General features: G+C 46.9%; 1 protein-coding gene across 1 annotated transcript; it reads right to left on the bottom strand.

Moving 5' to 3' along the window:
- Nucleotides 1–1842: 1842 nt before the first annotated feature.
- Nucleotides 1843–20034, bottom strand: LOC111608364 (corticosteroid 11-beta-dehydrogenase isozyme 2-like). The gene is made up of 5 exons (XM_023332106.1): nt 19657–20034; nt 9751–9963; nt 5836–6021; nt 4769–4906; nt 1843–3156 (listed from the first exon to the last, which is right to left on the bottom strand). Exons 1-5 carry the CDS (start codon nt 19931–19933, stop codon nt 2750–2752), a joined length of 1221 nt encoding a protein of 406 aa, XP_023187874.1. The 5' UTR covers nt 19934–20034; the 3' UTR covers nt 1843–2749.
- Between the last annotated feature and the right edge of the window lie 1882 nt (nt 20035–21916).

The following is a 21916-nucleotide window of genomic DNA, read 5'->3' on the forward strand; positions in this document are numbered from 1 at the left end:
CATAAACTGCAGCAACCAAAATAGTTTGTCTCTTATTAAAAACTCAACAGACAGAAATGTTAGAGCTGCTAAAGCTACATTAGCAGCATTAAATTAAATCTCCAGTTTGTTGCTCATCTCTGCTCAGTGCAGCAGATTGAACTCTAACAGCTTCTGGGTTTGATTTAATCTGGGAGAGAGAGAGTAGATTAAATGGCCAACATAAAACAATCAGTTTGTCATGTTTAGTTCTGTCTAGCCCACATGCAGAACACCACACAGGAGAGACGAAAATCAGTAAATGATCATTTATTGAAGGACAGGAGGGATAAGGGTGAACCGGTCTGGTCGGGAGGGGGGCTTACGGCGCGGTCAGCACATTGTGAGGATGAAGATATCTGTTTTGGAGTGGGTTCCTGAGGAGTTCGGGGTCCTGGTCTCTTTGTCGGTCCAGGTGATCCAGCGCTCGTCCACAGAAAATCCAGAAGGCAACGAGGACATGCGGCGGAGGGCGGACAGGTAAGTTTGGGTGGAGCGGAGACAGAAGAGCGGCGCGACAGCCAGTCGGGGAATCCAGGAGAGACTTGTAATTCAGCAGAGAAGGTGAGTATGGGAACTCGGGCAACCAGCAGGTACGTTCTACGGCGTCACAAGGGAGGCTTGGTCCACAAACCAGGCTTGATCTTCACAAAGGAGGATCCAGGGCGTCTCAAGGAAAACACCGTTAGTAGGCTAACACTCAAGCGTCGAAGTACTGGTAGTCCGCTCCTCTTGTACTCCAGGATTGATGAGATGATTAAACTCTAGTGTGCAGAATGACAGCACGCTTCTCTGAAAAGAGGACGGCTTGGCGCCATCTAGTGGATGAATGGTGAGTGGCAGCAGAGGGAGAAAGGGGAAAATAAAACAAAAAAAACCAAGAACCCCAGAACCTGACACAGTTATAATTACAGTTTATTAATTTGTATTTATGAACAAACAGCTCAAACTTAAAGATTAAACTCACAGCATCAGATTGTTGCTATGGTAACAAAACAATCTAACTATGAATATTGTTCTTTGAACTTTTACAAAGTAAACTTGCCAGTTCCTTAAAATCTTAAACTTAAATGTTAAAATCTTTTAATTTATGTTGAAACCATTAAACCAAATTTAGCAGCATCGATCATCTCAATAAATAAATGTTATATTTATGTATCTGTGTTAAAATATCAGCATTTATGGCCCCTGAAGCCCTGGGGGCCCGATGGAGCCGCTGACTTCATTTGGATTAAACAGAAGTGCAAATAATTGATATTCATTTTAATTGTGTTTTTTAATTTGTTGTTTTTAAGACTAGCTGGCAATGTTTTCCTGTAACATGTAATTACCCAGTAATATTTTTAGAAAAACATGGCGGACGCCTCGGCGCCACGACCGCCGGCTCAGCAGGTTTACTGGGGGAAACCCAGCTCTTCTATTTGATTCCATTTTATTGTATTCTATTTTATTCTACACTTCGCTCAAGTTATGGAGCCCTGCTATTCGTCTAGCTCCTCCTACTGGTCGACACGGAAACAATGAAAAGAAATTCAGGCTTTATTCCTTCAGCAAAAACTCAGTGAAAAACTTTGAGATTAATTTAGGAACATTCATTCAGTGAGGAAAAAAGCTGCACATAAAATTTTAACCAAATCATCTTTTGATTTGGTAAAATTAGCCAGCAGTGCAGAGCTGGCGGTCTGGGTCTGCTGATCGCTGAGACTGTTTTCTGTTATGATACGAAATGATAGAAACTACTAATTTACTCAGTCTTTCAAAGTTTCTTCATTTGATCTTGTTGCTTCCTGAAAGCTGATCTCAATCAGATCTTCAAAAAATCAGCAGCTCTCATGTCTGAAAAAGTCAACTTTATTTCTATGAAAGAATAAACAAAGTGAACATATATTTTTGTTACAGTCTTTCATTTTTTGTATAAAATTCACAGTTTAAGTGATAGAAGAAAATACGCCATAAATAGTTGGATTATAAAACAATATAATGGGACGTTTCCACAGGTGGTTCTTCAGACTCGGCACACACACATTGTCTCTCTCTCTCACACGCTCACTCACACAGATGTGTCCTCCAGTACATGGTACTGGACTGGCTCTGTAAATCTGCTGCAAACTGGGACAGATTAAAACATTTCTCAGGGATGAGAAAAACCATGCGGCTGGTGGGTTAGGGTCTTCTCCCTCTGGGAACACATTCTGTTATAAAATCTGGAGCATGTGTCTGATTAAATAGATATTTTTCATTAAATATGTGCCTTAGGCTGTGGCAATGTGCTACAGGTACAGCAGCTTTAACGCAGAAGGACTGAGGCTTGATATCACCAATGTCTTCTATCGTATGGGGACTTTTATTTTGAAGTGATTGGCCACGTCCTTTCAGAGGAGTGTGATGAGGTAAAACAGAGAGGCTGACTGTCGGGCAGTAGCTTGTTTGAGAGCGCTCACTTTAGGAGTTCAGGCATGCCAACCGGGTGGAGTCTAAGGAACCGGTGACTGAATGATTTACGTGAGTGCCCCCTTTGGTCCATGTGTGGCATAAGGCTTCTGCACTCTCAGTGATGAAGGCACACAGAGCAAATCTGATGAGGTTCTTTGATCAACTCGTGCTGCTACGTCTAACAGGCTCTGCCCCCTGACTTCCAGGTGAGTAGTCTCCTAGGTGGGCGGAGTCAAACAGTTACAGAACAAACAGGAGGGGTCTGGCTCTGAGTGTTACTGGAGTGGTCCTCTACTCCTTACAACGGCTGCAGCTTCTCCTCGTTGTTATTGTTGTTGCTGAGGCCGAGGTTTGCCTCCAGACCTGACTGCTTCCTTAACGCGCGTGGCATCAGTGTCTTCTTCACAAACAATTTCTGCAGGAAGCGGTTGCTGATGCTGAGTGGGCAGTAGCTGTGAATGAAGTACATGAGGCCGATGCCGGGCCCGGCGAAGTAGCGCAGCTGCGGCTGCGGCGACAGCAGCGCATGGACGATGGCGTTCACCACAGGACTGAGGTCTGGGTTGGCGTGCTCGGCGAAGCTCTGGAACAAGTCCTTGGTCTCGGCGATGTAGTCCTCGCCGTATTCCTCCATCAGTGCCGGAGGCAGACTCTGGAGGAGCTGCTGGTGCTGCTGCTCCCAGTAGGCGTTGTTGCTGGAGGGAGCTGGGAGGAGAAGATAAGAGTTACCATGGCAACCAACATAGTGATAGCATCATCTGTCTAGACAAATTGGCAGCATTGCAATAACATGTAATGCTGCCAAGCTCATCTGATGAGACGCATTAAAGGGCCAGCGTGGTCAGATCGATGTCATGATGACGTTTTCTCGGGTGACGACGTTTGGTTGCGTGTCAGGACGTTTGGTCGCGCGTCAGGACGTTTGGTTGCGCGTCAGGACGTTTGGTCGCGCGTCAGGTCGTTTGGTCGCGCGTCAGGACGTTTGGTCGCGCGTCAGGACGTTTGGTCGCGCGTCAGGACGTTTGGTCAGTGTTAGGGTTTACTGCAGCAACTCCGAGAAAGATAATTGACTGTTTCAAGTTCATAAGTTTGGAGGATGAGGAAATAAGTGACCAGTTGCAACATCTCATGTTATTCTTCATTTGAAGAAGCGAAGGAGTCAGCGGGATGTTCCTTTGATATATCGGACCAGAATTGAGCGGTGAGTACAGTGTTTTGGTCCAACAGTAGGACTTTCTCACTGTCTCAGAGAATTGAACCTACACATCCTACTTGCTGGAAATTGAGGAGCTTCCACATAAACAAATACACAAACTGAAACCAATAGGTTCACACAGAGAGAGGGCGAAAAGTTCATCCAGGTGATTTGTGACAGGAAGAGGCAAACAACACGAGGCTACAAACAAATTGATGCGATTTCTGTCACGTAGCTGTGCCAACGAGAACCGGTGTCAGCTCTTCACCTGGAGCGTCACGGGCTTTAGGCTTCCCTTTCTCCCTGCTGGTTGGTTCTGGTGCAGCTCAGTTTGGACCTGGAGCTTATAAGAACTGAGACAGGTCGAATTAATTAATTCCTTAACTGGAAAACCAAGCAGCTTTTATTTATTGTTCTGAGACGGGATCCCTGGGATGCGAAGAGTCCGGCCTCTCAGAACCACCCAGACAGGAGTTCAGTGTACCAAGAGGTTCTGTCTGACTTCAAACTGGACGTTTCTTCTTTTAGGTCAGATTGGATGAGAAAGCAAGCAGGAAAAAGTGAAGATCTTTTCAGAGATCAATAATGAGAATCTGGTTATTAGGGATCAATAACTATTATATGTCAGACTCCGCAGGCAACATTTCTGGTCATCCTTATTTATATTAGTTTAGTTTATTACTTTTGTCTATGAATAGAAAACATTAGTTTGATAATAAATGTTTTCCTTGACTTGGATGGTCACTCATTATGGCTTTGCTCCTGGTGTTTGAAGGACTCGTTGTAGTGCTGATGTGTTGATGGATGCTGGGAATAACGGGTCGGTACTGAAGCGGAACGGGTCCACGGCCACTAAAAACTGATCTGTACTGGTGTTGAGCTGGGAAGCCGACTGACCAGCTGACTGAGGTAAACCCTTTCTCATAAATGTGGAGAGTTTTGAGCCAAACGATTTAAATTTGTTTACAGGATATGTTTATTTTAAGACATCTAGTTACAAGTGTAGATCTGGTCAATGGCCAGCAGGGGGAGCTGCTTTGCTCTTTCTGTGCCAACTCTACATCAGATCTGCAGCTGCCCCTTGCAGGTGAGGCCAGGTCGACGTCTGGGGGCGGGGCTTACCTGTTTTATATGAGGACGGCAGGATGGTGCTCACTTTAACCCCCCAGGGAACCAGCTCATGTCTCAGGGTTTCAGTGAACAGGTTCAGCGCCGCCTTGGACGCTCCGTACGCCGCCAGGCAGGGGAACGGCTGGTCACCTGGAAGACGAGGTCGGAGCATCACTCTGATGTCACACACAGTCTGACCAAGGAGATGCCCGCTCTGCCCACCGCCGGCCCCCAGTGAGTCAACGCAGAGCTGGACTTTAATGGGTTAATGTCACAAAAACACAGTTTGCTAAACTTGTTGTCCAGGGTGGAAAATATCTGGCCTGAAGATCTGTGATTGATTAGTTTTGGCTCCCAGACAGTTTGAGTTGGATTGGCTCAGTCTGTTTGCTTTGGCAGGTGGCTGATTCTGGAGCGGTGCAGAGTCCTGCCAAAGTATTTACACCCCATGAACTCTTTCACACTCTGTCACTTTGCAGCCAAATGCTGAACCAACAGAAAGTTGGTTCTGACTGAACAGGAGAGAAAAGCACTGACAGTTTTTAGCATCTTCACTAAGAAATATCTGTTATGTGGCGAACCCCTTAATCCTGATCCCCCTGAATTAAATCCAATCCAACTTTCAGATGTCGGAGCTAGGAACCAGAGTGCAGATGTTCTGGTTCTGGCCTCAGATGTTCTCCAGAACCTTCAGCATTATAGAGACCCAGCGGGTCCGGGAGGATGGAGTTCATGAGTTTACAGCAGTGTTAGGTTCTACAACCGGGGAGGGAAATCTCAGCCCTCCAGGGCCGGTGTTCTGCAACTCTTACATATATGTCTTCCTGGTCCATTGCACTTCAAACAGCTGAATCTCCTCCTCAGTGCAGTCAGATTCTCCAGACTCATGCTAACGACCTTGTTATGTGACTCAGGTGTGTTGAAGTAGAAACACATCTAAAGGTTGCATGACTCCGGCCATCCAGGCATGAAGTTGCCCACCCCTGTTCTACAAAAACATACCAACTGCTGGGCTCTGAATACAAATGCATGTCACACAGTTAACACCTTGAGTTATGTACTGTGTGTGTGTTACATACCGGCTGGGCTGGAGATGTTGACGATGCGACCTTTGGCCTGTCGTAGCAGCGGCAGGAAGCTCTTGGTTACGCTCACCGTGCCGAAGAAGTTGACCTCCATGCAGCCTCTGAAGTTGGACATCAAGGACAGCTCTGCGTCTCCCAAGTTCACACACACTCCTGCGTTGTTGACCAAACCCCACAGACCTGCACACACACACACACACAGACGCATGTTTGTGTGGCTATCTTTGTGGGGAATTCCATTGACTTCCATTCATTTCTACTGCCTAGACCAGGGGTGTCAAACTCCAGTCCTCGAGGGCCGCTGTCCTGCAACTTTTAGATGTGCCTCTGCTGCACCACCTGAATAGAATAATTAGGTCGTTAGCAAGGCTGGGAGAACTGATCTACACAAGGAGGAGGTAATTAAGACATTTCATTTCAGTGTTTTGTAGCTGTGGCACATCTAAAAACTGCAGGACTGCGGCCCTCGAGGACTGGAGTTTGACACCTGTGGCCTAGACCTTACCCTTATCCTAACCCTAACCAAAACTCAATTCACACCTAAGTCCTAAATCTTAGGCCTGACCCATAAACGGCGTTTCCCCGTGTGGAGACCAGGCTTCAGTCCCCGTAAGGAGCAGTGTGTCCTCACAACATAGTACGTGTCAGGAAAATGGTCCCCACAAGGTATTAGAAACAAACACACACAGAGACACACAGTCATCAAGTGGGAGCTGAGGCTTGTAGGCTGAGTCTAAACGGTTCCGGTTTGACTTTAACTTCCTGAATGTTAATGTTTGATGTTGGAGGAAAGTGGAAAAACACAGACAGCTCTGACCTAAAGAACCAACTGATGTCCTGACTGGACCGGGTTCTGTGGCTTTAGGGTCTCAGTGATGGACCTCACTCCATGTTTATGGGTCAGCTGCGGAAACCTACCAACGGTCTCTGAGGGTTTATGTAACATCTGCAGGGTGGCTACGTGCAGATAAGACCACGGTCGGGTCACCAACAGTCAGCCTGTCTCTCTCCCCATCTGTAAACAAGCCTCGCTCGCCCCGTCTGGGGTCAATGACCCAGAATCCCAGGCTTTGTTTTCGGTCGCTGTGGGATCCGTATTTAGGTCTGAGAATGGCCTGTAGAGGCCTCAGAGGGAGCGACCAGGTGACTTCCTGTTTCTTTAGGTTCCCATCATGTGAAACCGGAACCAGTCAGCTCAACAGAACCTCAGATTATTCTTTTAACTCAGCTTATTTATCAAGACAAAGATGATTTCAAAGTTTCCGCTTGAGGCAGAAACTTTGACCTCCAGAGAAGTTCATGTTCAACTCCATCCATCCATCCACTTTCTGTACACCCTTGTCCCTAGTGGGGTCGGGAGGGTTGCTGGTGCCTCTCCAGCTAATGTTCCGGGTGAGAGGCGGAGTCACCCTGGACAGGTCGCCAGTCTGTCGCAGCATCTTCAACTCAATACCTGCAAAGCAAGCCCGGATCATACGCCCTCCACCACCGTGCCTTAGGCTGCATTGTTCTCACCAATCCGCTTTAGTCCAACTCCAGTCGGTTTGCTATAAAGTCCGGTCCAGTTGGTGTGAACGCTAATCAACCTCTGACCTCTGGTCCTCCAAACCTCGGTTGAAGTGAACTTTGGTCCGCTTGGCGTTCACATACAAACCGAACCAGAGACCTAAAGCAGGAAGTGGACTACAGCACAGGCATTCTGGGTAAATAAAACCAAAGCTAACGTGTTAGCCTAGCGCTAGCAGCAGAAATGGCTCCTGGTCTTTTTTCTTTTCCTCCAGGGGGTCTTTGTGGCTCTAGTGTCCCTTATATGAACGTAGGCTGACAGGAAAGGGGGAAGGAGAGGGGGGAAGACATGCGGCAAATATCGGCGGGTCTGGGAGTCGAACCCACAATGGCCACGTCGAGGACTCAAGGCCTCCAAATACGGGTCGCGCTAATCACTACGCCACCACGGCACGCCCCATGGCTCCTGGGCTTTAGCCAAAGACTAAAGAGAAATCCTCCAACACTAAAATCTGATGCCTCCATCTTGTTTCCATCTGGTGAAGAAGGAAGTTGCTCTCAGTGTCTTCAGAGGTTTTTGTTTCGTTTCCTTCAGTGGTTCTTGGTGCAGCGCCCCCACAGGCCAGGAGGGGAACAGGTTGGTTTGGAGCAGATAATGGAGTTATGGTTCCAATAGAACTGGGTCTACCGGACCATCAGAAGGAAACCAGCCTGAGAGACGGTGTGAGGTGTTTGAACAAAATCAGGTTAAACCTGAATAAAGACAATAAAAACAACAATTTGTTTTTATTGTCTTTATAAAAACTCAGAACAATTCTGGCTTAAAATGCGTCTGGAGATCAAAGCTGGGATCCAAAGAGGAAACAAAGCAATCTGCCCAAGGCCGGGTTCATTCGTCCAGATGTGTTGTGTCCACCCTGACCGAGGACATCTCATCTTTCATTCTTCAATCCCTCGACTTCTCTTTCTGGGACACATGTCCTGGGGACATTTGAGGACAAAGCAGCGTCTGCAGCCTCAACAAACCCTCTGAATACTTCCGCAACCAAAGGATTAAACAAATCTGCTCATTGTTCCATAAACATTTTCTCACTCAGCGCAGGAGATCCTGATACATCCCTGACTTTTCCTGGAAACCTGGCCCAGACCTCAAACCGCTGCGTTAAACTTTAATGACTCATGTGATGAAGACTTCTGATCTTTGTCCTCAGAAGTGAGGAGAGTCACCGCGGAGAGCTTTATGTCCCTACAACATAACAACAAAGAGAAGCCCTGAGAGAGTGTGTTTGTGACCTTTACCTTCATTCCTTGCAACACACACATACAGCAGCCAGCGTATCCCTGAATGACTGTGTGCAGCAGCCAACTCTATGAGCTCTAAGCCTGTGGGAGCTGCAGCTCTGAGCCAATCACAGAGAGTCTGACTCCCGGGTGAAACACGAAACCGCCCCCTCCGCTTTTCGTCCCAGTGGAAGCCACCGACTCTCGGACTGGTCCCAGAACAGCTGCTTGTTCCAGGGTTTCCTAGAAGGCTGCGGCACAAACAGTCCATTGGACTGGAGGGACCAGCAGAACCAGCAGAGGAAGTCAAACTTGGACTGGAATGAATGCGGCTGTAAAGCTTCATTCAGATTATCTCAGAACCGGTCCAAAACAGTTGGCGGCTCTGAGACCTACAGGTCCATCTGGACCAGTTTTTACGGTCCAAACCATCCGGACCTGTTGAGTGGATGTTTGTCCCTCTGGTCCCAGTCCTCTTGTCCATCAGTCCCGGCAGCTGCTGCCAAACATCTGGAGCTCATGACTTCCTCCACGATCCCCCATCGCTCTGTCCCCCAGAGCTCCATCCCTCAAAACTCCGTCCCCCAAAACACTGTCTCCCAAAACTCCGTCCCCCAAAACTCTGTCTCCCAAAACTCCGTCCCCCAAAACTCTGTCTCCCAAAACTCTGTCCCTCAAAACTCTGTCTCCCAAAACTCTGTCTCCCAAAACTATGTCCCCCAAAACTCTGTCCCTCAAAACTCTGTCTCCCAAAACTCTGTCTCCCAAAACTCTGTCCCCCAAAACTCTGTCTCCCAAAACTATGTCCCCCAAAACTCTGTCCCTCAAAACTCTGTCTCCCAAAACTCTGTCTCCCAAAACTCTGTCTCCCAAAACTATGTCCCCCAAAACTCTGTCCCTCAAAACTCTGTCCCCCAAAACTCTGTCTCCCAAAACTCCGTCCCCCAGAGCACCGTCCCTCAAAGCGCCGTCCTCTAGAGCTCCGTCCTTTGGCTCCAATCAAACTTTACTGCTTTCAATCCATGCAAGGTTTGTTTTCCTGACTCCTTCATATCTGCATCCCACTGTGTGTTCGCTCAGGGTGCTGTGTGTGCGTACGTACGTGCCTCCACCCTAACCCACCTCGGAGGCCCAGCTTGGCCTTGGTGTCCAGCAGCGCCTGCTGCACCTGCTGCGGCTGCGTGATGTCCACCTGCAACAGGGTGAGGCGGGATGAGCAGCTTCTCCGCAGAGCTCTGGCTCCGTCTCCCGTCAGGTCCAGAACGGTGGCAAAAACGTCCAGACCGAGAGAGTCCAGATGCTTCGCTGCAGCGTTCCCAAAGCCGGTGTCGCAGCCTGCAGGGACACCGAGGGAAAACTGGGAACCAATGATGCTTCCTGCTTCCATGCCAAACCGTCATTACATTTCATACTTTTTGTAAAAGTATTTAATGTAATTTAAAAGATGTAACTATATTCCATTAAAGCTCTTGAGGTGTAAAAACATTGTTTCTGCACCATTTTTATGTCTCACTTTCCTAAACTTTAAAAGGATCCAGAATTATTTAACATGTTGACCTAAATATGTTGTTAATTTTCCTATTACCTAAAAAAATGCTGGTTTTGATACGCCAGAACTCATAATTACTTCAAAAATTCACATCTTTTGTTGTATTTGTCACCCATGGAGGTCGCCATTTTTTCACCGATGGGTTGATGACGTCATCAGGTCCAATCTGTACTGGAGTCTACAGAGTAAACACAGGAAGGCTAACTTTATCCCAGTAGTTGTTGATCATATTGCGTTTGACTGGTGTAATTTTAGATAACGTCACACTGTGTCACTATCGACTGTGATAAAAAAAATAAAAATCTGAGGCGAATCTGGATAATTTCCCACATGAAAGAAAGGAGAGCGAAGGCGAGAGCCGGAGTGGAACAACAACGAAGGACCTGGGGGCGGGACGTTAGCATGCTAACGGTTTGCTCCGTTTGCATTCCCAGCTATTACCGCTGGGAATGCTAACGGAGCTATTACCGCTGGGAATGCCAACGGAGCTATTACCGCTGGGAATGCTAACGGAGCTATTACCGCTGGGAATGCTAACAGAGCTATTACCGCTGGGAATGCTAACGGAGCTATTACCGCTGGGAATGCTAACAGAGCTATTACCGCTGGGAATGCTAACGGAGCTATTACCGCTGGGAATGCTAACAGAGCTATTACCGCTGGGAATGCTAACAGAGCTATTACCGCTGGGAATGCTAACAGAGCTATATCACCGGTACTGAATGTGAAACCACCACCAGTAACAGCTGTTGCCGAACCGGACACAGAGCTATAGTTCTTACCGGACCACACAGTGACCAGGTGAGTCTCATTCATTGTTTCATTATGAACCTGAAGGCAGCAGCTGCTGCAGCCAACTCTTCCTCTTCCTCTGTTTGCTCCTCCTCTTCATCACCTCTTGTTATTCCTAGTTCTGATCGGTTTCAATGCGCTCCGGTTCAAATTAAAAAGGCTTAATGTTACTCATCACTGTTCTAGATGGAGGAGCCATTACACGTCATCTACCCAGAATGCATTGCAGCGTGAACAAGATGGCGACATTCCTGTGACAATATTTTATTAAAATTTATATAAATTAAATAACCTACAGTGTTATTACTGTATTGCTTTTACAACTAAGATAAATATTTCCCAAATAAGGTCTAGTTTTGTTAATCCCTTTAAACTGTGATTCATTTTGTTAAAAGGTTTATAAAATCCAAGCAAACAGCTGATTACAGACTTCTTTATTTCTTGAACACAAATCTGTACGTCTGTTTTCTTTTCTGCATAGACCTGCACAGAGGGCCAAGTTCAGAGTTCACAGGTCAGAAGTGTTTGCTGTCGGTTTATCTTCTGATTCTGAAGGAGCTCCACTGAGCCGCTCAGTAACTTTGTTTTGAGATGTTTGTCTCAGACTGCTGAGAAACGAGGATCATTTTGCTTCACTGCCAGATTTCTACTATTAATTTGTCATAAATTTATGTGGCGGGAACAAACAGCGACAGCCTGTACTCATACATACTGATCTATACACACAGTCACATCCATCCATACATTACATGTAATATACATATAAAATTTTCTCATAAATGATCACATAGTGACAGTTTGAAATTCAGAATCTAAACATCCTAACCTCTGACCCTAAAGCGTCCAGATCTGAAGCTAAAATTGTTCTAAATAAATTTCTTCCATTTGGGGCTTTTTGCTTTGTGAATCTGGTGCAGAAGTAAATCTATCAGCTTCAGGTTTGAGTCTTCTGACTAGCAGAGGCAAAGAAAGTGACATTTGTTCAGTTTTATGTTTTGATGATATGAATTTCTTTGAACGGTCTTGTTTTCTCCAAATAAACTGAATTCAGAGCAAACCGATCAGAAAGCATTAGATTTTTTTCAACCTGCAGCTGCTTTAAGACTTGGAGGTGGAGAAACTCAACATGCTGGGAGAAAAAGGAAAATTATCCATATTGACATCGTTTTCATTGTTTTAATTGATGATTCTGGCAGAACCAGCTGGTTCTGTTGGGCCCACACCCGATAAATGGACTTCCAGGTTTCTGATGTCCATCCTCTCTGGTCTTCAGACCCGTTTCATTGTCCAGTTCTCCCACAGCCTGGTCTGCAGCAGAACTTTCTGTTCTCTTTGGGCCTCTTTGTGCGGCGGCTCTGCTGGCGAGAGCGGCGAGGCGTTGGCACGCTGCTGCTGCCGTGTCCTTGGAGGACGTCCAGCATCGTATCCTGAGAAAGGAGCCGCTGAGTGGGAGTGAAATCCATCCTCTGCTCGGCTCCCCACTGCAGGCAGAGCCAGCCGGCTTTACCTGCCGGGTTATTCTGAGCCGCAGTCTGACAGCTGGGGGGGATGAAAGCAGGTGTGGGGAGTCAGACCAGAGCCAGGGGGCGAGCCGCTGCACAGTGGAGCAGATTTAAATCCACAGAAATTGAATCAAAGTTCACACTAACTACTGCTCAGTCAGACACCAACTGGAGCATCAGCAGCTTCCCAGAGACACATCATGTTCTTACAATATGCTCACCACAGGGGGGCGCTCATGCACACTTACTGGATGGACTAAGAAGCAGCAGAAAAGCAATTCAAAGTGAAACCAACAGTATGCATCATTGTGCCTCCCCTCAGGCTTTGCTGCCCTGGGGAGAAAGCCGTTTTATTTCCAGAGCCGCAGCATGACTGCAACACGGCGTCATGCTGAGCCTGGTGCTTTATTCTCAGCCCAGGAATAATCCCACGGCACACCAACTAACTATTAGCTAATTATTAACCAATTGTTAACTAATTGTTTAATTGAGCTTACATAATTCATGTTTGCGTTTTAGAGTAAATGGTGAATGCTTGCATCTGATTGGAGGAGACCTCAGTGCTTCCCTCTGTCTGCAGGGTGAGGTGGGGTCAAGAGTCCAGTTTTAGACAAAGGGGGACAGCTGAACATGTTTTAATGCTATCCAATCCCAAGCGGGGGGCAACGTGGTTATGCAACGGGGCCAAGGCTCCAAGGGGCCCCACGGTGAAGAAACAAACAAACGTTGTCAGATACAGAAACACGAACAGGGTTAGAAACACACATCTGTGTGTGAGTGGAGGCCAGCAGCAACATCTGCAGCTCCGATTACTGAGGCTGCCAGGGTCCGCATTATCCAGGTCCCACATGGTCCGCTTGGTTCCACATGGTCCGCTTGGTTCCACATGGTGCGCTTGGATCCACATGGTCCGCTTGGATCCACATGGTCCGCTTGGTTCCACATGGTCCGCTTGGTTCCACATGGTCCGCTTGGTTCCACATGGTGCGCTTGGATCCACATGGTCCGCTTGGTTCCACATGGTGCGCTTGGTTCCACATGGTGCGCTTGGATCCACATGGTCCGCTTGGATCCACATGGTCCGCTTGGTTCCACATGGACCGCTTGGTTCCACATGGTCCGCTTGGTTCTGCATGATCCACATGGTCCGCTTGGTTCCACATGGTCCGCAAAGTTCACATGATCCACATGGTCCGCTTGGATCCACATGGTCCGCTTGGTTCCACATGGTCCGCAGGGTTCACATGATCCACATGGTCCGCTTGCTTCCGCGTGGTCCAGGTTCCACAGGAACCAGGTTCTGACTTTGGGTCGACTGGCTCCAGGAGAACATGGAGATGAAACTTGCTGTTCTCAGAAACAAGGAGATTCTCTGATCTGGTTTGTGAATCTCGGGTTCATCAGGTTCTAATCGGCCGTTTCTCATATTTCTGAAGGATTTTTATCAAATTGTTTTAATTTTCTTCCTCCTTCTGCCATCCAGCTCTGGTTCTGGATGGTCTGCCTTCATTCAATACACCTGAAGACACGAGGATTTATTGTTACTGTTTCAGGAACCCCTGATCATTCATGGAATCTCTCTTATGTCTTCATACCCGTATTTATAGATATGAATAAACATTGTACTTACAAAGAGTCAGAGCGTGAACATTAGGCTTTACTGTGGTGCAGTGTTCACTTATGCTGGTTTGGGAACTTTCCATACAAAGGTTTCTAGTATTTGCGTTTGTATTTGGACCTGAGAAGTAAAGATCTGCATCCGTTTTACCAAGAACATCTGAAACAAAGTTTTCATCTCACGTTTCCTTCATTTTAAGATGTAATTTCTTTTCAGCAGAGATGAGAATCAGTCAAAGTAGACCTGTGTCACTTTGACTGATGGTGCAGACGTTTTGTGGAAATATGCTTCGAGTTCTACGGCTCCACCAAAGCTTCAAAGATGTGAAAGAAGAGACCAGAGAGTTTATAAATCTGTCGGGAAGGTCGATCATGCAGCTGGGAGCCACACCTTAAGGTCATGAGAAGATCTCTGATTTCAACAACAACAAGAAGACCGTTGATAGCAGAGAGATCTGGAGGGACTTGGTCTGCTCTCCACAACCTGGAGGAAATAAAAGTGTCCACTTCCATCTGAAGTTCTTCCTTGATTTTCTGGGCTTTATGTATTATTCTGGAAGTTGAAGATGTTCTTTCAGAGAGAATTGAAAGTTTTACTGGTGACCCAGAAGATCTTCTAACTGGATCCCAATAAGACAAACAAACTTTTCTTGCTGCTCCTAACACTAATTTGAAGAAAGACGATGTTGCCTAGCGTCTGAGCAGGAAGAGGCAGAAAAACATCTTTCTGGTGACATTTGGAAATATGTCCGAAGATTGGAGGAAGAGGAAGGACAGATGCTGGAGATATACTACGGCTAAATGATGAATTAGTGTGGAGCGCTCTGGTAGGTCCTGTAACTGCTGTGTTTGGACCCGTTAGACTCTGAGGCACCTGTGGGGGGTTCTGTTGGGCTCAGTTGGTCCGCCTGTTGCCAGGCTGGAGACAGCAGGAATGAGGATCAGAGAGCTGTTGAGCAATTTGTGGATCTCTGGGCATGCTCCAAGATGTTCTCTGTCTCCAGGTTATGTAACAGCCAGAAGATGGGAAAATATTTCATGAGACTCGTGATCATGTCGTGTCCCAATAACAAATCTGAAATACTTTGGTCTTTATTACTGGAGTCTCATTAAAACCTTCGGAGCCTGAACCGCTGCCCCCTGCTGCTCTCAGGTCTGTAATGAGATCAGAGACTCGTCAGGTTCTGTTGTTTCTTTATAAATAACATCAGATGTTCTGCCTCTGCTGGCGTTTACCCAAACATTTCATCATGTCTCCTATGATGTCCAGACGCTGGTTTTGTGGTGCTGCAGAGAGTTCTGTGGTATCGGACCATTTTGACGTGTTTCTGCGGCGAAACCAGACGAGTCTCTGCACAAATATTAAGCAACTTTCTGCAGCTCTGGGTTGTTTTCCTCCCTTTTTGCAGACAGCAAAGGTCAGCATTGCTTCTTCTGAGAGAAAAACTCTCCATAAGCAGAAATCCACTCGGCGCGCAGCGCGTTGCTCAACACTCTGACGAGCACCAAGCACAGAACAAGGCGAACTCTTCGCCACCGATTGACTTGGTCTTCACATAAAGCTGAACTCTGATGAACTCGGCAGCAGCAGGGGGAGGAGGGGCGTGTGTGGGAACAGAATAACACGAAATGTCAGAGGCAGAAATAGCAAGAGGAGAAATAAAAAGTCATGAAACACGGAGAGGACTCGGCAAAAAACAAACCAAAACCAGGAAAATGAGGCAGAACCGAGAAAAACAAGAACAGGAGAAATAAAAAGCTAAATAATGAAAGCAATAAAAACGACTTGGGCAAGGGAAAAAAAGACTAGAATAAAGCACTTTGATACAAGTCTGTGGTCAGTGACTTGTCAAAGGTATAAAGACTCAATTAACAGAACCTGGCAGCTGACCCGAGTCCGAACCGTTGCATTCCTTTTTGAGTCTCCAAGTCTCCTAAAAATCCCTTTCAACTTTCCTCCGAATCTCCTCCGAGTGTCCTGCCTGCAGAGTTGGCGCTGCATCCCAGTCCAGGGCGGCTACTGTCCCGTAGCTCTTCTCCACCACAGGGAGAGTTCGCATGACGCTGTGGAGTCCTCTGGACCTGAGGACGCAGGATGCGGGTCGTGGACCACAGAGACTCGTAGACCTGTGGGACAGCCAAGTCTCCAGATGTTTTATCCCGTCTATCTGGTGTGCCATCCTGGTTCTGTCCATCCAAGTCCAGTGTCTCCTCTCTTGTCTGTCCAGAGGACTCTTCAGTTCAGCGGCCATCTTGTTTCTAGAGAGAGTAGGTGTGGTATGACCTTTGACCTGAAGCCTGTAGAGCAGGGGTCTCAAACTCCAGTCCTGGAGGGCCACAGTCCTGCAACTTTTAGATGAGCCTCTGCTGCACCACCTGAACAGAATAATGAGGTCATTAAGGTTCTGGAGAACCGAGCTACACCAGGAGGTCATGAAGTCGTTTCATTCCAGTGTTTTGTACCTGTGGCTCATCTAAAAACTGCAGGACTGCGGCCCTGGAGGCCTGGAGTTTGAGACCCCTGCTGTAGAGTCTGAGGCAGAGCTCTGAGGATTCTGGTCGTTTCTCTGACCTTTGACCTCTGAACCTGCTTAGGAGGTTGACAGCTGAAGAGATGTTTTCCTGTGGATGGAGTCCAGATGGTTTGGACATGACCTTTGACCCTCCCCAGGTAGCTGATCAATTTTTAATCTGGCCTTTGTAGAATGGATGATCGATGGATTAGATCGGAGCCCGGTCGTCTCGCCTATTACCTCTGACCTTTCAAAGGCGGCGTCTTGGAGGACATTTGGAGGTGTGCTATGTGCAGACGGCTGCTTGGTGACGTTAAGGTCACGGACGGAAACGGGGCGTCTTATCTAGCTCCGGCCGAAGGTTAAAGGTCGCCTGGTTTGCTTGCATCATTTTAGCATTTCTCTGACACATGGTGCATTTCCCCTGACGTCAGTGAGAGGCGGAGCTTATACGCCGCTAACAGCAGGCCGCATGATGGCTCCCGGTCTCCGTGGCAACGCCTGTTTTACTTTTCAAAGAGCTGAGCGGAGAGGCCATTTGGGAAGGTTTCCACCGCCGGAGAATTACTAAAGAAACACACACTGAAACACGCCGACACACATTGAAACACAGACTCACCCACACGTTTGCGCAGCTATCTTTGCGGGGACTTTCTATTGACTTCCATTCATTTCTACAGCCTAAACCTTACCCTAATCCTAACCCTATCCATTACATACCTAACCCTAACTCTAACCAAAACTCAATTCACACCTTAGTCCTAAATCTGACCCCTGACCCAAAAACAGTGTTTCCCCTTGTGGGGACCAGGCTTCAGTCCCCACAAGAAGGGTCCCCACAACGTAGTATATGTCAGGAAAATGGTCCCCACAAGGTATTAGAAACAAACGTACTAGAACACAGACACACACACACAAACACACGCACACACACACTGAAACACACATGTTTGCGTGGCTATCTTTGTGGGGACTTTCCATTGACTTCCATTCATTTCTACACCCTAACCATAACCAAAACTCAATAGACCCTTTTCACATGACGTCACACAACTTCCGTTTTGACTCGAAGCTGTGTATCCTTAGTTCCGGTGTACATAGTAAGTAATGATAAAGTTGTCTATTTCATATATATATATATGTCATATATATATATATATATATATATATATATATATATATATATATATATATATATATAGAGAGAGAGAGAGAGAGAGAGATGTATAAATCTGACAGCATATGTTGATCAGACAGATCACCGGAGCATGGAGTTTACACAGTCTCTAAAACATTTGCCTAAAATAAGATTTGAAGATATATCACGATTTGCAAACCAGTTCTCTCTGACAAAAAAATCTAAATTAGACAAAGGCTACAAATTCTTCACCGAACAATACCTGTTTGACTATGAAGGTAGGTATTTTTGTTTTGCGTAACCGTTAGCTTAGCATTAGTGAATTTTGTTAGCTAGCTAACTACGTGACATAACTGTTCCTTAACCAGAACTTTTTACTGTTTTTGAACTCTAACGTTTTAGGCTCTAATCTTGATCAGATTATTAAATTATAGACTGGAGTTGCCACTCATCCCATAAAATAGGGATTTGTTTGTTATAAGCAGAGATGTCCGGTGCCGCCGCTGCTTTGTAATGCCTTTAATCGGACCACTTTTTCGGTAACGAATAATCTAACGAGTTCGTATTTCAAATCCAGTAATCAGATTAAAGTTATTTATCCAAATCATTGCACATTAATATTTTCTTGTGTATTTATTTTTATTCCTTCTTTGCGTCTTTGGGAGAGACTCTGTGACAGTTAGCAGTGACAGAAACATGAACAGTGCATGGAGATGCGCATTTTGTTGCTGGAAAAACAGAAATATCGTCAAGCCCAACTGTTATTTGTGGCTTTTGTCTTGTTTTTATTTTCCATTAATACAGAAAATGAACCTCTAAACGTTACATCACTGACAGGCGGCGGTGTATATGTTTCCTAACTGTGGCTAAAGCTGCTGCTAGCTGGTTTACTCATGATCGGAAGCTGGTTCCTTTGAATACAGTTGGAGAATGGTAAATTGACAATGACTTATAACGGTTATCTAGCACGTAAACACTGTTTTATAAAACACAGAAAGTGAACCTCTAAACGTTACAGCGCTGACAGAGAGTATATTTTTCCTAAATGTGGCTAAAGCTGCTGCTAGGTGGTTTACTCTCCGATCGGAGGCTGTTTATTTTATACACAGATAGAGAATGGTGACTTTACAATGATTAGTAACAGCTATCTAACACTTAAATGCTGTTATTATTAAACTTACCTTTTATTATATCCTTAAGATTATGAGAATGCGGGAAGTTTTCAGCTTGGTTCCCAAGGCAAAATCACACCGGAAGTAAAGATACCCAGTTTTGAGTTATGGCGGCCATTGTCTGACGTCACTGTGAAAAGGGTCTATTAACACCTTAGTCCTAAATAAGTTTCCCCTTACGGGGACCAGAATTCAGTCCCATAAAGAGCAGTGGGTCCCCACAACGTAGTGTCAGGAAAATGATCCCCACAAGGTACTACAAACAAACACACACACACACACATTGCCTGTTATCAACTGGATCTCTGATAATGTGGGACCAGAAAAAACACTGCAGATCTTAATGACTTCTAATATGAAAGTCATTAAATGAAAACACACACACACACACACCCCTCCAGCTAGCTCAGGTCAGCTAGCTGCTAGCTCAGGTCAGCTAGCTGCTAGCTGCTTTCCATGAATTCAAACTGAGATTTTGTTTGAAGAGAAAAAGTGAAAAACTGTGTTTGTGGTTTTATTTGGAACCTGCAGGAAACTTACCAAACAAGTTCCTAAGCCAAGCTTGAACATTTTTCTGACCTTTGACCTTTTTATTGCTCTGGGCTCCTTGCAGGTCTGTGCAGCTAAACGTGAAGCAGCGTCTCAGACATGAACTCCCAGCAGGGAGCCGCCTGCACGCGTTCTGCTCTCAGCTCGCCTCTCAGAGTCCGGCGCACCTGAGGAAGGAGGCGGAGTCTCCCCTTACCTGTGATGAAGACGGCCTTGCCCTCCGCGGGCGGGCCGGGCGGCGGGCCGGTCCCGGAGCCGGAGCGGACGCAGCAGACGACGGCCAGCAGAACCAGAAGCAGCACGGCCGGCAGGCAGAACGCCCACAGCCGCTCCACCAGAACCGTGGCCCCCAGCCAGGCCACCAGGGTGGGCCCCGCGCTCAGGTGGGACGCCAGGATCTTCTTCATGGCCCCGCCCACAAACACCGTCACCACGGCCAGGTAGATCCAGAAGGGAAGGTTGTAGTCGTCCATCGTGTTCCAGGGGTCGCTTCAGTCTCTCTCTGCTGAACACACTCCTCTCTCTCTCTGCTGAACACACTCCTATCTCTCTCTCTCTGCTGAACACACTCCTCTCTCTCTCTCTCTGCTGAACACACTCCTCTCTCTCTCTGCTGAACACACTCCTCTCTCTCTCTCTGCTGAACACACTCCTCTCTCTCTCTGCTGAACACACTCCTCTCTCTCTCTCTCTGCTGAACACACAACTCTCTCTCTGACTGTCTGCAGGAGAGTGCAGCCCGCCGGCTCCACTGCTCAATATATAGAGGCTGCAGGGGGAGGGGTTACAGGCTGCATTTAATCTGCACACACACACACACACACACACACACTGCTATCTGACCAGCCTCACTGCTGATTGGTCACGTCTCTGGTCTGCAGAGAGGAAGACACAGAGCTGCTGATTGGCTGGAGGAAGTCGCTGCTCTGAGGGGCCCCATCCGAGGGACCCACCTGTCCCCATCTGTCCCCCAGCAGGTCTGAGCAACAAAAAATGATCAAAGTCCAGAAGCTTCTTCCTCACATCCAAACCCTCCTGGCCTTCAGCGCCTGTTAGTTGCCATTTGCTCCACTAGGTGTCACTGCGTCCCTCAGCAGAGCTTTTGGCGTCTGGGTTTAAAACTAGAAAATATTCTGGAAAGAAAAGCTTTATGAAGCGTTTTGATTTCTGAACCTGTGAGGAGAAGAGCAGAGAGACGAGGCGCTGGGGGAATCTTTAAATCTGGACTTCCAGATGATCTGAGCTCCGTCTCCCAGCAGTCACATGACCGCGTGACATCATGTGGCTTCCTGTTTGGTGGTTGAATCATTTCCTTTTGGCTTTGACTCACTGTGATGCTGATAGTTCCCGAGGAATTAACCCCGGATCATGATGTGGCTACAGCCGTGCTTCGCCGTGGCTGAGATGTTTTTATAGATGCTTCCAGGTTTCCTCTGGTGCTGGGCGGCCAGTCATGACCGTAACCCTGGCTAACCCATTTTGCTATGATGGTTACATAAAAATCTAACGTAATATTAATAAAAAGCGACGCGTCGCCTGGTGCTGGCGATGCCCCGAGGGAAACCCTGCTTTGTTCATTCTGTCCTGCCTGAATTGTGTCCAAAGGCTCCAGTTTGTCCCATAAGACCCGAAGACGTCCTGCGTCAAGGCTGGCAGTTTGTAGTCCAGACTTGAGGAAAACTCGGCTGTCTCATGGAGAACGATTGGAAGCTGCTGTCCTGCCCCTCACAGCCTCTCTGCCGCTTTCTGTCTTTCATTAGAAACATTTTTCTATTTCTCTCGCCAGCAGATGTTTGTTTCTCAGAAGTGAAAGGAAGAAATGTCAGGTTTCATCATTTCGTCTCTACCTGGCACGTTAACAGGGAGCAGCTGTAACTTCAACACGTCGTTCCTGAACCTTCCAGTTAGTCTGCTCCGTTTCTCTGCAGCGAGGAAAAGCGACATTAGGAGGATGAAAGGTGAAGGCCGGCAGCACCTGCTGAGAGGAGCAGCAGCTGAAAGCTCTCGGAAAATCAGACACGACTCTTTGTTCAGAGAGCTGAACTCGTCTGACCCAAGAAGGGACAAAAGCAGAGACGCACTTACTGCTGGACAGCAGCTGGGAGGAACAGGAAGTTTCTGCTGGCTGCAGTCGGACAAAATAAAAGCACGCTAACGTCTCCTGGCTTCGGAGGACAAGAAGAGTCTGCGCTGGTTTCTGTCCTCGTCCTCCTGGAACAGCTGATCAAATATTCACTCCAGTTTTATTGACGATGCAACATTTCACAACAAAAAATCATTTCAGTTCATTATTCAAATTAATTTTCTGTTTGAGGAAACCCAGCAGCAGAAAAACTCCCCTCGAACAGGAAGAAACCTCCAGCAGAACCAGAACCGGGCTCAGTACCAGCCAATCAGAACACCAGACCAGGTTCAGCTTCCATGGACAGAAAACAGAAACAACAGCAAGGAGAAAA

This window comes from Xiphophorus maculatus, chromosome 4, assembly GCF_002775205.1.
Source record: "Xiphophorus maculatus strain JP 163 A chromosome 4, X_maculatus-5.0-male, whole genome shotgun sequence".
In the NCBI taxonomy this organism is placed as follows: Eukaryota; Metazoa; Chordata; class Actinopteri; order Cyprinodontiformes; family Poeciliidae; genus Xiphophorus; species Xiphophorus maculatus.

Excerpts from the sequence above, each read along its gene's own strand:
- LOC111608364 (XM_023332106.1), bottom strand. The coding sequence starts at position 19,933 with ATGGACGACTACAACCTTCCCTTCTGGATCTACCTGGCCGTGGTGACG. Across the intron at positions 9,964-19,656 it reads CAAGGCCGTCTTCATCACAG|GCTGCGACACCGGCTTTGGG; the intron begins GTAAGGGGAGAC and ends GTGTCCCTGCAG. Across the intron at positions 6,022-9,750 it reads GGCCAAGCTGGGCCTCCGAG|GTCTGTGGGGTTTGGTCAAC; the intron begins GTGGGTTAGGGT and ends GTGTGTGTGCAG.